Source organism: Procambarus clarkii, chromosome 30 (genome assembly GCF_040958095.1).
Source record: "Procambarus clarkii isolate CNS0578487 chromosome 30, FALCON_Pclarkii_2.0, whole genome shotgun sequence".
Taxonomy (NCBI): Eukaryota; Metazoa; Arthropoda; class Malacostraca; order Decapoda; family Cambaridae; genus Procambarus; species Procambarus clarkii.
Genome location: NC_091179.1, coordinates 11,161,012 through 11,173,511, shown reverse-complemented (window position 1 = coordinate 11,173,511; position 12,500 = coordinate 11,161,012). Strand labels below are relative to the sequence as shown.

Here is a 12,500-nt window from a genome sequence, read left to right as displayed (position 1 = left end):
CATCCAGACGGAGTCTTCGATCCCCCTTCACGTTGAATCCTGGGAGATGGCATCGCCTGTTTGGAGGGTCTTCCGAATCCCTTTATTTACCTTCGATGCTCAGCTGTTACCCCCCCCCCCCCCCGACAGGATACATGCGGTGTCACTGACCCGATAGTGAGCTATAAGTAATTTGGTCAAGCACTTGCAGTGGGAAAACACTCCTCCCACGCACTGGAAGGAGTGTTTGCTGGTGATCCTGTTATCGAGTCTTTCTTCGATGGTATTAAAGCTTTTCTTTTGTTTTTGGTCACTGGTTGCTCATGTGTGCTTGAAGTAAAAACTAAAGATATATAGCAGATGATATAGATATAATATGTAATATATTTTTTATGTCAAACAATAGTAAACACACACACACACACACACACACACTCACACACCCACACACACACACACACACCCACACACACTCACACACACACACTCACACTTACACACTCAGGGGCCTCGTAGCCTGGTGGATAGCGCACAGGACTTGCAATTCTGTGGCGCGGGTTCGATTCCCGCACCAGGCAGAAACAAATGGGCAAAGTTTCTTTTACCCTGAATGCCCCTGTTACCTAGCAGTAAATAGGTACCTGTGAGTTAGTCAGCTGTCACGGGCTGCTTCCTGGGGTGTGTGTGTGTGGTGTGGAAAAAAAAGTAGCAGTAGTTAGTAAACAGTTGATTGACAGTTGAGAGGCCGGCCGAAAGAGCAAAGCTCAACCCCCGCAAACACAACTAGGTGAATACACAACTATGTTACAATAATTGATAATAAGCTTAGAAATCTTTAGCCACCCGTTAGTAACCACTACCGCCCTGCAAAACGTTATACGACAAAGAGTACTGGGAAGACGGGACGCCACCAGCGTAACTCTCATCCTGTAACTACACTTAGCTAATTACACACACAGTGCGTGATAGGCTACACACGGAATCGGTACAGAAGCCGCCTGTACCCACTGGGCGGGTGCAGGTGAGTACATAAGTAGCTTCTTCAAACTCATTAGCTTCTTGTCAATAAGGCTGAGGGTCCACTAATACCTGATAAAGTAAGGGAGACTCCAGCCTGGTGGGTGGGTGTACTCACCTAGTTGTTGTTCTTGTACTCGCCTAGGTGGTAGCGGGGGTTGAACTTGTGTGTGTGTGTGTACTCACCTATTTGTACTCACCTATTTGTGCTTGCGGGGGTTGAGCTCTAGCTCTTTGGTCCCGCCTCTCAACTGTCAATCAACTGGTGTATAGGTTCCTGAGCCTAGTCGGCTCTATCATATCTACATTTGTTACTGTGTATAGAGTCTGTCTCCACTGAATATGTTTGTGTGTGTGTGTGTACTCACCTAGTTGTACTCACCTAGTTGTGCTTGCGGGGGTTGAGCTCTGGCTCTTTGGTCCCGCCTCTCAACTGCCAATCAACAGGTGTACAGGTTCCTGAGCCTAATGGGCTCTATCATATCTACACTTGAAATTATGTATGGAGTCAGCCTCCACCACATCACTTCCTAATGCATTCCATTTGTCAACCACTCTGACACTAAAAAAGTTCTTTCTAATATCTCTGTGGCTCATTTGGGCACTCAGTGTGTGTGTGTGTGTGTGTGTGTGTGTGTGTGTGTGTGTGTGTGTGTGTGTGTGTGTGTGTGCGCGCGCGCGCGTGCGTGCGTGATTCCTCATACCCCTAATTGAAATAGAATAAATTTAAGAATGTTTCCTTTTGGTGAAATCATTCCCCCCTCTTTTCTACCTTCCAGAGACAATCTCCGTCACATCACCACCACGGACAACCCTCTGGATCCAAGTGACTGTAAAAACATGTGGCTACAAACCTGGAAGGAGCAGAGCACGGGGCTCGGGAGGCCGCAGCGGACATGGAGTCAACCAGGCGCCAGGTCTCAACACCATCTAGGACCTGGAGGAGGAGGAGGAGGAGGACCTGGAAGCGTGACGGGCAGTGGGGTCACAGAGGCAGGAGGGCCTGGTGGTGACCTCCTCTCCGACTCAACAACAGACGACTGCCCGGGTACAGGGCCCGCGACCTCATCCACGTGCTGTGAGTACCTGGTTGATATCCCTGGAAACACAAACCGAAACTGTCTCTATTTTCCGCTTGTTACAACTTGTAATAAAGTTGTTATATCTTGGCTTAACGTGTTTATGACGTATTAGAACGTTGTTACAACTTGCTATATTGGTTGTTATAACTGGTTAGGAAGTGTTAAAACTTGTTCGAACGTTGTACCAACGTCGTAGTTTCGGTGTGTGTTTGGCGGGTACCTGGTTGATACCTGGTTGATGGGGTTCTGGGAGTTCTTCTACTCCCCAAGCCCGGCCCGAGGCCAGGCTTGACTTGTGAGAGTTTGGTCCACCAGGCTGTTGCTTGGAGCGGCCCGTAGGTGTGTCTCCTGACTTTGTTGACAATCTGTTGGTCTAGATCAGAGGTTCTTAAACTAAGCTACCCCGCCAAACACACACCGAAACTACGACGTAGGTACAACGTTCGAACAAATTTTAACGCCTCCTAACCAGTTATAACAACCACTATAACAAGTTGTAACTACGTTCTAGTACGTCATAAACACGTTAAGCCAAGATGTAACAACTTTATTACAAGTTGTAACAAGCGGAAAATAGAGACAGTTTCGGTTTGTGTTTCCAGGGAGGGTATCCGTACCCATTTCAGGGTGTGGATACCCCCTTTGATGGGTATGGGAAGTCAATACGGGGGCGTGTATGGAACGCGTTCTTTGAATAATATAAAATCAACATTGTTACATTAGAATTAACTAGCGCCATCAGCTTGACTATATCAAGATTCCACGTTTTGATTGCACAAAAATAGTAGGATATATATCTCTAGTTGACCAGACCACACACACTAGAAGGTGAAGGGACGACGACGTTTCGGTCCGTCCTGAACCATTCTCAAGTCGATTGTCTTGACACCATCGATTTGAGAATGGTCCAGGACGGACCGAAACGTCGTCGTCCCTTCACCTTCTAGTATGTTGTCTGGTCAACATTCTTCAGCCCCGTTATTGTGACTCATCGCCTGCAAGACTTTCGGATGACTGGTTAGGTGGACTGGATAGTTTTGATGGATAGGTTAGGATATTGAGAGGGATGTATTGTATGGAACCATTCTTATGCTATCCTCCTCCATGCCGTGGACCATCCCAGAGATTTATTCGACAATTATAGGGCCCCGTATATCTAAAATCATTATTTTCCTCGAAAATAAATTAATATTAACGTATATTTTTATTGTTTGCATTATTAGACGTAGGCTAGATTAGGTGTTTTGATTATGTTAGCGATTTGTTATGTTTGCAGTGTTTTGCAACCCGTCCTCAGAAGTCCATTCCATCCAGCGGTCGACCCTAAAGACGCATTTATCAATATTAACATGTTGTTCATTCAAAATAGGAATATTCTCAAATATTTATTAATATTATTATATATTAGCATACTGTGCATATTTAGGCACAGGTTATGTTAGGTGTTTAGGTTCTGTTGACGATTATTTGTATTTGTAGTGCGTGGGTGAAGCCTTTACAGCGTTGTGGTTCGAACAAAAGTCGTCAGTGAAGCACTTGTTCCGGAAGTGTTCGAACGTCATCAGTTGTGAGTCGTGTGTAAACCGTTTTTCATTCATAAACAGAGGGTTTGGCGGGTGCATGGAATGGACTTTGGCATTTGTTTATGAGGACGAGCTGGTGTTTTGAAGCATTTAGATACTTGCGCTTCGAACATCGGCAGTGTATGAATCACTCTTCGAGCACAGCGCAATCCTGAGCCAGCCCGTCCTCCAAACAAAGATCCAAAAGTGATTCCATGCACCCGCCAAACCGCCTGTTTATGAATGAAAAGCGGTTTACACACGACTCACAACTGCTGACGTTCGAACATATCCGGAACAAGTGCTTCACTGACGAATTTTGTTCGAACCACAACGCTATAAATGCTTCACCTACGTACTACAAATACAAATAATCGTCAACAGAACCTAAACACCTAACCTAACCTAACCTAACCTAACCTAACCGTACTTATGCCTATATATACACAATATGCTAATATGTTATAATATTAATTTATACTTGAGAAAATTCCCGTTTTGAATGAACAGCATGTTAAAATTTATGAATGCTTCTGTGGGGTCGACCGTTGAATGTAATGGACTTGAGTCGAGGACGGGTTGCCTGAGCAGATGTAAGACAAGTGAACCGTGTTTTCATCCTTCGAGAACGGAGGCAGGCGGCTGGATTAGCGAGAATTTGGGTAGTTTTTATTATAATGAGCTCGACACCGAGTGAAGGCGGGTTACAATGACTCGACCTGTCAAATGTGAGTGAACGATAACGACTCGTTAGCAAAACGATATCAAGCCCGAATAACGTTTAACAAAGTTCGTAGCTGGTTTTTATCCCTATAGTTCGACACTGTTATCTGATTCCAAGTTCAAGACAGGTGTCTAAGACAGTGTTCGAGACTGGAACATTCATTCCAGACCGTCTCATCAAACTGTCAGGAGGTGAAGCCTTAATAAGCAAGAAACACCTGGTGACATTACCTGAGACCTGTCATTACCACCTGCAGGTTACTGGGACCTTAGACAATCAACATGATCTGATATTACCTCCTGCTGAGGGCTTCTATTGACTAACACCACAGAGAGGGAGAGAGAGAGAGAGAGAGAGAGAGAGAGAGAGAGAGAGAGAGAGAGAGAGAGAGAGAGACAGACAGACAGACAGACAGACAGACAGACAGACAGACAGACAGAGACAGAGACAGAGACAGAAACAGAGACAGACAGGCAGAGACAGAGAGAGAATCATTAAAATATGCCCACAAATCATCAGAGCAAAACAACAATAATTCAAATATAACTCCCTTACAAGAAAAAAAACAGTAAATAATACAATACCACAACACCGAGCAACATTTCCTTGCCTCAAAGGCAGGCAAACTGGGGAAAGGAAAGCCCTCCCCCCCCCCCTCCCCAAGAAGTAGGTCAGTGGAGGCTAAGATAAGGACGGGAAGCGGCGCCTCGGTCCAAACCTTCCTATTCTTCCCAGCCGCCCTGTGAAGAATACCAAGACAGTGGGTTATATTGTGTGTGTGTGGGAGGAGGAGAGCCTTCCGGGGCGACCATCAGGAGGCTGGGTAATATGAACATTTATGGTGTCCCAGAAGTCTTGCAGTCTCCAGAAACACCTTTTTCCGGCCTTCCAAGCTCTCTCTCTCTCCGGGGGTACTCAAGGTTAGCTATGCAGGAGATCGACTGGGAAGGTGTGGGTGTGTGTGTGTGTGTACTCACCTATTTGTACTCACCTATTTGTGCTTGCGGGGGTTGAGCTTTGGCTCTTTGGTCCCGCCTCTCAACTGTCAATCAACTGGTGTACAGATTCCTGAGCCTACTGGGCTCTATCATATCTACATTTAAAACTGTGTATGGAGTCAGCCTCCACCACATCACTGCCTAATGCATTCCATCCGTTAACTACTCTGACACTAAAAAAGTTCCTTCTAACGTCTCTGTGGCTCATGTGAGTACTCAGTTTCCACCTGTGTCCCCTTGTTCGCGTCCCACCAGTGTTGAATAGTTTATCCTTGTTTACCCGGTCGATTCCTCTGAGGATTTTGTAGGTTGTGATCATGTCTCCCCTTACTCTTTTGTCTTCCAGTGTCGTAAGGTGCATTTCCCGCAGCCTTTCCTCGTAACTCATGCCTCTTAGTTCTGGGATTAGTCTAGTGGCATACCTTTGGACTTTTTCCAGCTTCGTCTTGTGCTTGACAAGGTACGGGCTCCATGCTGGGGCCGCATACTCCAGGATTGGTCTTACATATGTGGTGTACAAGATTCTGAATGATTCCTTACACAGGTTCCTGAACGCTGTTCTGATGTTAGCCAGCCTCGCATATGCCGCAGACGTTATTCTTTTTATGTGGGCTTCAGGAGACAGGTTTGGTGTGATATCAACTCCTAGATCTTTCTCTCTGTTCGTTTCATTAAGTACTTCATCTCCTATTCTGTATCCTGTGTTTGGCCTCCTATTTCCACCACCTAGTTTCATTACTTTGCATTTACTCGGGTTGAACTACAACAGCCATTTGTTGGACCATTCACTCAGTCTGTCTAGGTCATCTTGTAGCCTCCTACTATCGTCCTCAGTTTCAATCCTCCTCATAATTTTTACATCATCGGCAAACATTGAGAGAAACGATTCTATACCCTCTGGAAGATCATTTACATATATCAGAAACAGTATAGGTCCAAGGACTGACCCCTGCGGTACTCCACTCGTAACGTCTCGCCAATCTGAGACCTCACCCCTCACACTGACTCGTTGTCTCCTGTTACTTAGGTACTCCTGTATCCAACGGAGTACCTTCCCTTTCACTCCAGCCTGCATCTCCAGTTTTTTCACTAGCCTCTTGTGTGGCACTGTGTCAAAGGCTTTCTGACAATCCAAAAATATGCAGTCTGCCCACCCTTCTCTTTCTTGCCTTATTTTTGTTGCCTGGTCGTAGAATTCAAGTAACCCTGTGAGGCAGGACCTGCCATCCCTGAATCCATGTTGATGCTGTGTTACAAAGTTCTTTCGCTCCAGATGTTCCACTAGCTTTCTTCGCACAATCTTCTCCATCAACTTGCATGGTATGCAGGTTAGGGACACTGGTCTGTAATTCAGTGCCTCCTGTCTATCCCCTTTCTTGTATATCGGGACTACATTAGCTGCTTTCCAAATTTCTGGCAGTTCCCCTGTTGCCAGTGATTTGTTATACACCATGGAGAGCGGGAGGCACAGTTCTTCTGCTCCTTCCTTTAGTATCCAAGGGGAGATTCCATCTGGACCTATAGCCTTTGTCACATCCAATTCTAGTAAACACTTCCTTACTTCCCCGCTGGTAATCTCAAACTCTTCCAGTGGTTCCTGGTTAGCTATTCCCTCTCTTATCTCTGGGATTTCTCCTTGCTCCAAGGTGAAGACCTCCTGGAATTTCTTATTCAGTTCCTCACACACTTCCTTGTCGTTTGTAGTGAATCCTTCTGCCCCTAACCTTAATTTCATAACCTGTTCCTTTACTGTTGTTTTTCTCCTGATGTGGCTATGCAGCAATTTAGGCTGAGTCTTTGCCTTGCTTGCGATGTCATTTTCGTATTGTCTTTCTGCCTCTCTTCTCATCCTAACATATTCATTCCTGGCATTCTGGTATCTTTCTCTGCTCTCCAGTGTCCTGTTATTCCTATAGTTTCTCCATGCCCTTTTACTTTGCTGCTTAGCTAGCCTACATCTCTGATTCAACCATGGGTTTCTCATCTTCATTTCACTGTTTTCCTTTTGGACTGGGACAAACTTGTTTGCTGCATCCTTGCATTTTTGCGTGATGTATTCCATCATATCTTGGGCCGTCTTTTCCCTGAGCTCTGTTTCCCATGCTATATCTGCTAGGCATTTTCTTATCTCCTCATAGTTTCCCTTTCGGTATGCTAACCTTTTGGTTTCGGTATCCCTTCTCGAGTACAATAACCCTTCTTCAATCAGGTACTCAAACACCAATACACTGTGGTCGCTCATTCCTACTGGGTCCTCAAAACTGATTTCTCTTATGTCAGAGTCGTTCAGGGTGAAAACCAGGTCGAGTCTCGCTGGTTCGTCGTTTCCTCTCATCATGTGTGTGTGTGTGTGTGTGTGTGTGTGTGTTTGTGTGTGTGTGTGTGTGTGTGTGTGTGTGTGTGTGTGTGTGTACTCACCTAATTGTACTCACCTAATTGTGCTTGCGGGGGTTGAGCTCTGGCTCTTTGGTCCCGCCTCTCAACCGTCAATCAACTGGTGTACAGATTCCTGAGCCTATTGGGCTCTATCATATCTACATTTGAAACTGTGAATGGAGTCAGCCTCCACCACATCACTTCCTAATGCATTCCATTTGCTAACTACTCTGACACTGAAAAAGTTCTTTCTAACGTCTCTGTGGCTCATTTGGGTACTCAGCTTCCACCTGTGTCCCCTTGTTCGCGTCCCACCAGTGTTGAAAAGTTCGTCCTTGTTTACCCGGTCGATTCCCCTGAGGATTTTGTAGGTTGTGATCATGTCCCCCCTTACTCTTCTGTCTTCCAGTGTCGTGAGGTGCATTTCCCGCAGCCTTTCCTCATAACTCATGCCTCTTAGTTCTGGGACTAGTCTAGTAGCATACCTTTGGACTTTTTCCAGCTTCGTCTTGTGCTTGACAAGGTACGGGCTCCATGCTGGGGCCGCATACTCCAGGATTGGTCTTACATATGTGGTGTACAAGATTCTGAATGATTCCTTACACAGGTTCCTGAACGCCGTTCTGATGTTAGCCAGCCTCGCATATGCCGCAGACGTTATTCTCTTTATGTGGGCTTCAGGAGACAGGTTTGGTGTGATATCAACTCCTAGATCTTTCTCTCTGTCTGTTTCATTAAGTACTTCATCTCCTATTCTGTATCCTGTGCCTGGCCTCCTGTTTCCACTGCCTAGTTTCATTACTTTGCATTTACTCGGGTTGAACTTCAACAGCCATTTGTTGGACCATTCACTCAGTCTATCCAGGTCATCTTGTAGCCTCCTACTATCATCCTCTGTTTCAATCCTCCTCATAATTTTTGCATCGTCGGCAAACATTGAGAGGAACGAATCTATACCCTCTGGGAGATCATTTACATATACCAGAAACAGTATAGGTCCAAGGACTGACCCCTGCGGGACTCCACTTGTGACGTCTCGCCAATCTGAGACCTCACCCCTCACACAGACTCGTTGTCTCCTGTTGCTTAGGTATTCCTCTATCCACCGGAGTACCTTCCCTCTCACTCCAGCCTGCATCTCCAACTTTCGCACTAGCCTCTTGTGTGGCACTGTATCAAAGGCTTTCTGACAATCCAAAAATATGCAGTCTGCCCACCCTTCTCTTTCTTGCCTTATTTTTGTTGCCTGGTCGTAGAATTCAAGTAACCCTGTGAGGCAGGACCTGCCATCCCTGAACCCATGTTGATGCTGTGTTACAAAGTTCCTTCGCTCCAGATGCTCCACTAGTTTTTTTCGCACAATCTTCTCCATCAGCTTGCATGGTATGCAGGTTAGGGACACTGGCCTGTAGTTCAGTGCCTCCTGTCTATCCCCTTTCTTGTATATCGGGACTACGTTAGCTGCTTTCCAAGTATCTGGCAGTTCCCCTGTTGCCAGTGATTTGTTATACACTATGGAGAGTGGTAGGCTCAGTTCTCTTGCTCCTTCCTTTAGAACCCAAGGGGAGATTCCATCTGGGCCTATAGCCTTCGTCACGTCCAACTCTAGTAAACACTTCCTTACTTCCCCACTGGTAATCTCAAACTCTTCCAGTGGTTCCTGGTTAGCTATTCCCTCACTTACCTCTGGAATTTCTCCTTGTTCTAAGGTGAAGACCTCCTGGAATTTCTTATTCAATTCCTCACACACTTCCTTGTCATTTGTAGTGAATCCTTCCGCCCCTATCCTTAATCTCATAACCTGTTCCTTTACTGTTGTTTTTCTCCTAATGTGGCTATGCAACAATTTAGGCTGAGTCTTTGCCTTGCTTGCGATGTCATTTTCGTATTGTCTTTCTGCCTCTCTTCTCATCCTGACATATTCATTCCTGGCATTCTGGTATCTTTCTCTGCTCTCCAGTGTCCTGTTATTCCTATAGTTTCTCCATGCCCTTTTACTTTGCTGCTTAGCTAGCCTACATCTTTGATTAAACCATGGGTTTCTCATCTTCATTTCTCTGTTTTCCTTTTGGACTGGGACAAACTTGTTTGCTGCGTCCTTGCACTTCTGCGTGATGTAATCCATCATATCTTGGGCCGTCTTTCCCCTGAGCTCTGTTTCCCATGCTATATCTGTTAGGAATTTTCTTATCCCCTCATAGTTTCCCTTTCGGTATGCTAACCTTTTGGTTTCGGTATCCCTCCTCGAGTTCAATAACCCTTCTTCAATCAAGTACTCAAACACCAGTACACTGTGGTCGCTCATTCCTACTGGGTCCTCAAAACCGATTTCTCTTATGTCGGAGTCGTTCAGAGTGAAGACTAGGTCGAGTCTCGCTGGTTCGTCATTGCCTCTCATCCTTGTGGGTTCTCCGACATGCTGCGTTAAAAAGTTGCTTGTCACCACCTCCAATAGTTTGGCTCTCCACGTATCCTCGCCTCCATGCGGTTCCTTGTTCTCCCAGTCAATCTTTCCGTGATTGAAGTCGCCCATGATGAGCAGGTGGGATCTATTTCTACAGGCAGCAGAGGCTGCCCTCTCAATTATAGTGTTAACTGCCTTGTTGTTGTTTTCATACTCATGTGTGTGTGTGTGTGTGTGTGTGTGTTTGTGTGTGTGTGTGTATGTGTGTGTGTGTGTGTGTGGGTGTGTGTGTGTGTGTAACAACTCAACTGGATCACAGTGTTTCTTGTTTTCTTGTCATGATTGAGTTCGTTGAAGTGAGGTTAGGTTTGGATGGATTTCGTTAATTTAAGGTTAGGTTAGGTAAGATTTGGTTAGGTAAGGGGAGGCAAGATTAGGTTATTAGATTTATTTAATTAGGTGAGATTAGATTTATTCTGCTAATAGAAGTGAGATTAGCCTTAGTGAGGTTATAGATTGATTTGTTTCCGTAAGTTGTTAGATCATTGTTAATTACAATAATTTATATATTTTGTTTCGTTATGTGTTGATAAGAGTAGTTGTGGTTTGAGTAGGCCTAGTTAGGCTTGGTTTGATCACTTAGAAACATAGTGTTTGATTACTTAGCGCCATATGCCTATCGCGATAAAAATGAATGCCTATAAACTTTCTTTTTACTGTTAAACTAAGATCCTATAAATACCAGCGTCTGAAATATAATTTTACTTTTAAGTAAAGTCTGAAATTACGAGTCATTAGACTTGGAAAACTAATTATTCGCGGCTATCTTGTCTTCAAACGCATGTAACTCGTTTTAGAGCTTAAGAATTTCTGAAAGGAAAGACGCTGGATAAGTCCAAGGACTCACCAAGTCCAGGGACTTACCAAGTCTAGGGACTTACCAAGTCCAGGGACTTACCAAGTCCAGGGACTTACCAAGTGCAGAGACTTACCAAGTCCAAGGACTCATCCAGTCCAGGGACTTACTAAGTCCAGGGACTTACCAAGTCCAGGGACTTACCAAGCATGTTATCAAGATGCTGCTTCTGAAGCATCAATCAAACATTTGCACTGTAAAATCCCTGTGTTTACTAAGCATGTAAACATTTCTGCAGTGGAATGCTTTAATTAAACTTGTTTGGCATGAGGAAATGTTCAAAGTTGACAGTGTTTATCGTTTGGGAAGAGCTCAACCCTCTACGGGGGCTTGGTCCGGGCTGAGAGTGGTAGGAGAAATAAACAAATAAAGGATAAGTGCACAAATAAATAGGTTTAGAGAGAGAGAGAGAGAGAGAGAGAGAGAGAGAGACAGAAACAGAGACAGAGACAGAGAGAGAGAGACAGAGAGAGAGAGAGAGAGACAGACAGAGAGAGAGAGAGAGAGAGAGAGAGAGAGAGAGAGAGAGAGAGAGAGAGAGAGAGAGAGAGAGAGAGAGAGAGAGAGGGGCTGTGTGAGTGTCAGTGTGTGTGCTCACCTAGTAATTGAGTAAACACTTGTGCTCACCTAATTATATTCACCTAATTGTGCTTGCGGGGGTTGAGCTTTGGCTCTTTGGTCCCGCCTCTCAACTGTCAATCAACTGATGTACAGATTCCTGAGCCTACTGAGCTCTATCATATCTACATTTGAAACTGTGTATGGAGTCAGCCTCCACCACATCACTGCCTAATGCATTCCATCTGTTAACTACTCTGTCCAAGGACTGAACCCTGTGGGACTCCACTGGTGACGTCTCGCCAATCTGAGGACTCACCCCTCACAGTGATTAGCTGTCTTCTGTTGCTTAGGTACTCCCTTATCCAACAACCCGTACTCGCACTTTCTTTAAGTCAATATTGACTTATTAAATAAGTGCATATGTGACATACTAATTTATTGTGAATATTTTAGTTTACCTTGAAAAGCTTCATAGAAAACACCGACCTTACCTAACCTTCTTGAGGTTATCTTGAGTTATCTTGAGATGATTTCGGGGCTTTAGTGTCCCCGCGGCCCGGTCCTCGACCAGGCCTCCACCCCCAGGAAGCAGCCCGTGACAGCTGACTAACTCCCAGGTACCTATTTACTGCTAGGTAACAGGGGCATTCAGGGTGAAAGAAACATTGCCCATTTGTTTCTGCCTCGTGCGGGAATCGAACCCGCGCCACAGAATTACGAGTCCTGCGCGCTATCCACCAGGCTACGAGGCCCCAATCTTAGTATGTTAAGTTAAGCATCTTATTGCTTCGTAATTACAATTATTACTTAACCTATTATAGGTATAGGTTAAGTAATAATTGTATTTACGAAGCAATAAGATGCTATGAAGCTTTTCAAGG

At 45.1% G+C, this 12,500-nt stretch overlaps 1 protein-coding gene across 2 annotated transcripts in view; it reads left to right on the top strand.

Moving 5' to 3' along the window:
* LOC123765626 (uncharacterized) overlaps positions 1-12,500 on the top strand; it is a 145,422-nt gene that overhangs the window by 98,070 nt on the left and 34,852 nt on the right. For both annotated transcript variants that reach the window (XM_069333882.1, XM_069333881.1), the window contains exon 5: positions 1,776-2,074. In XM_069333882.1, the coding sequence (XP_069189983.1) occupies positions 1,776-2,074 (299 nt within the window). The remainder of the gene's footprint in view (positions 1-1,775; positions 2,075-12,500) is intronic.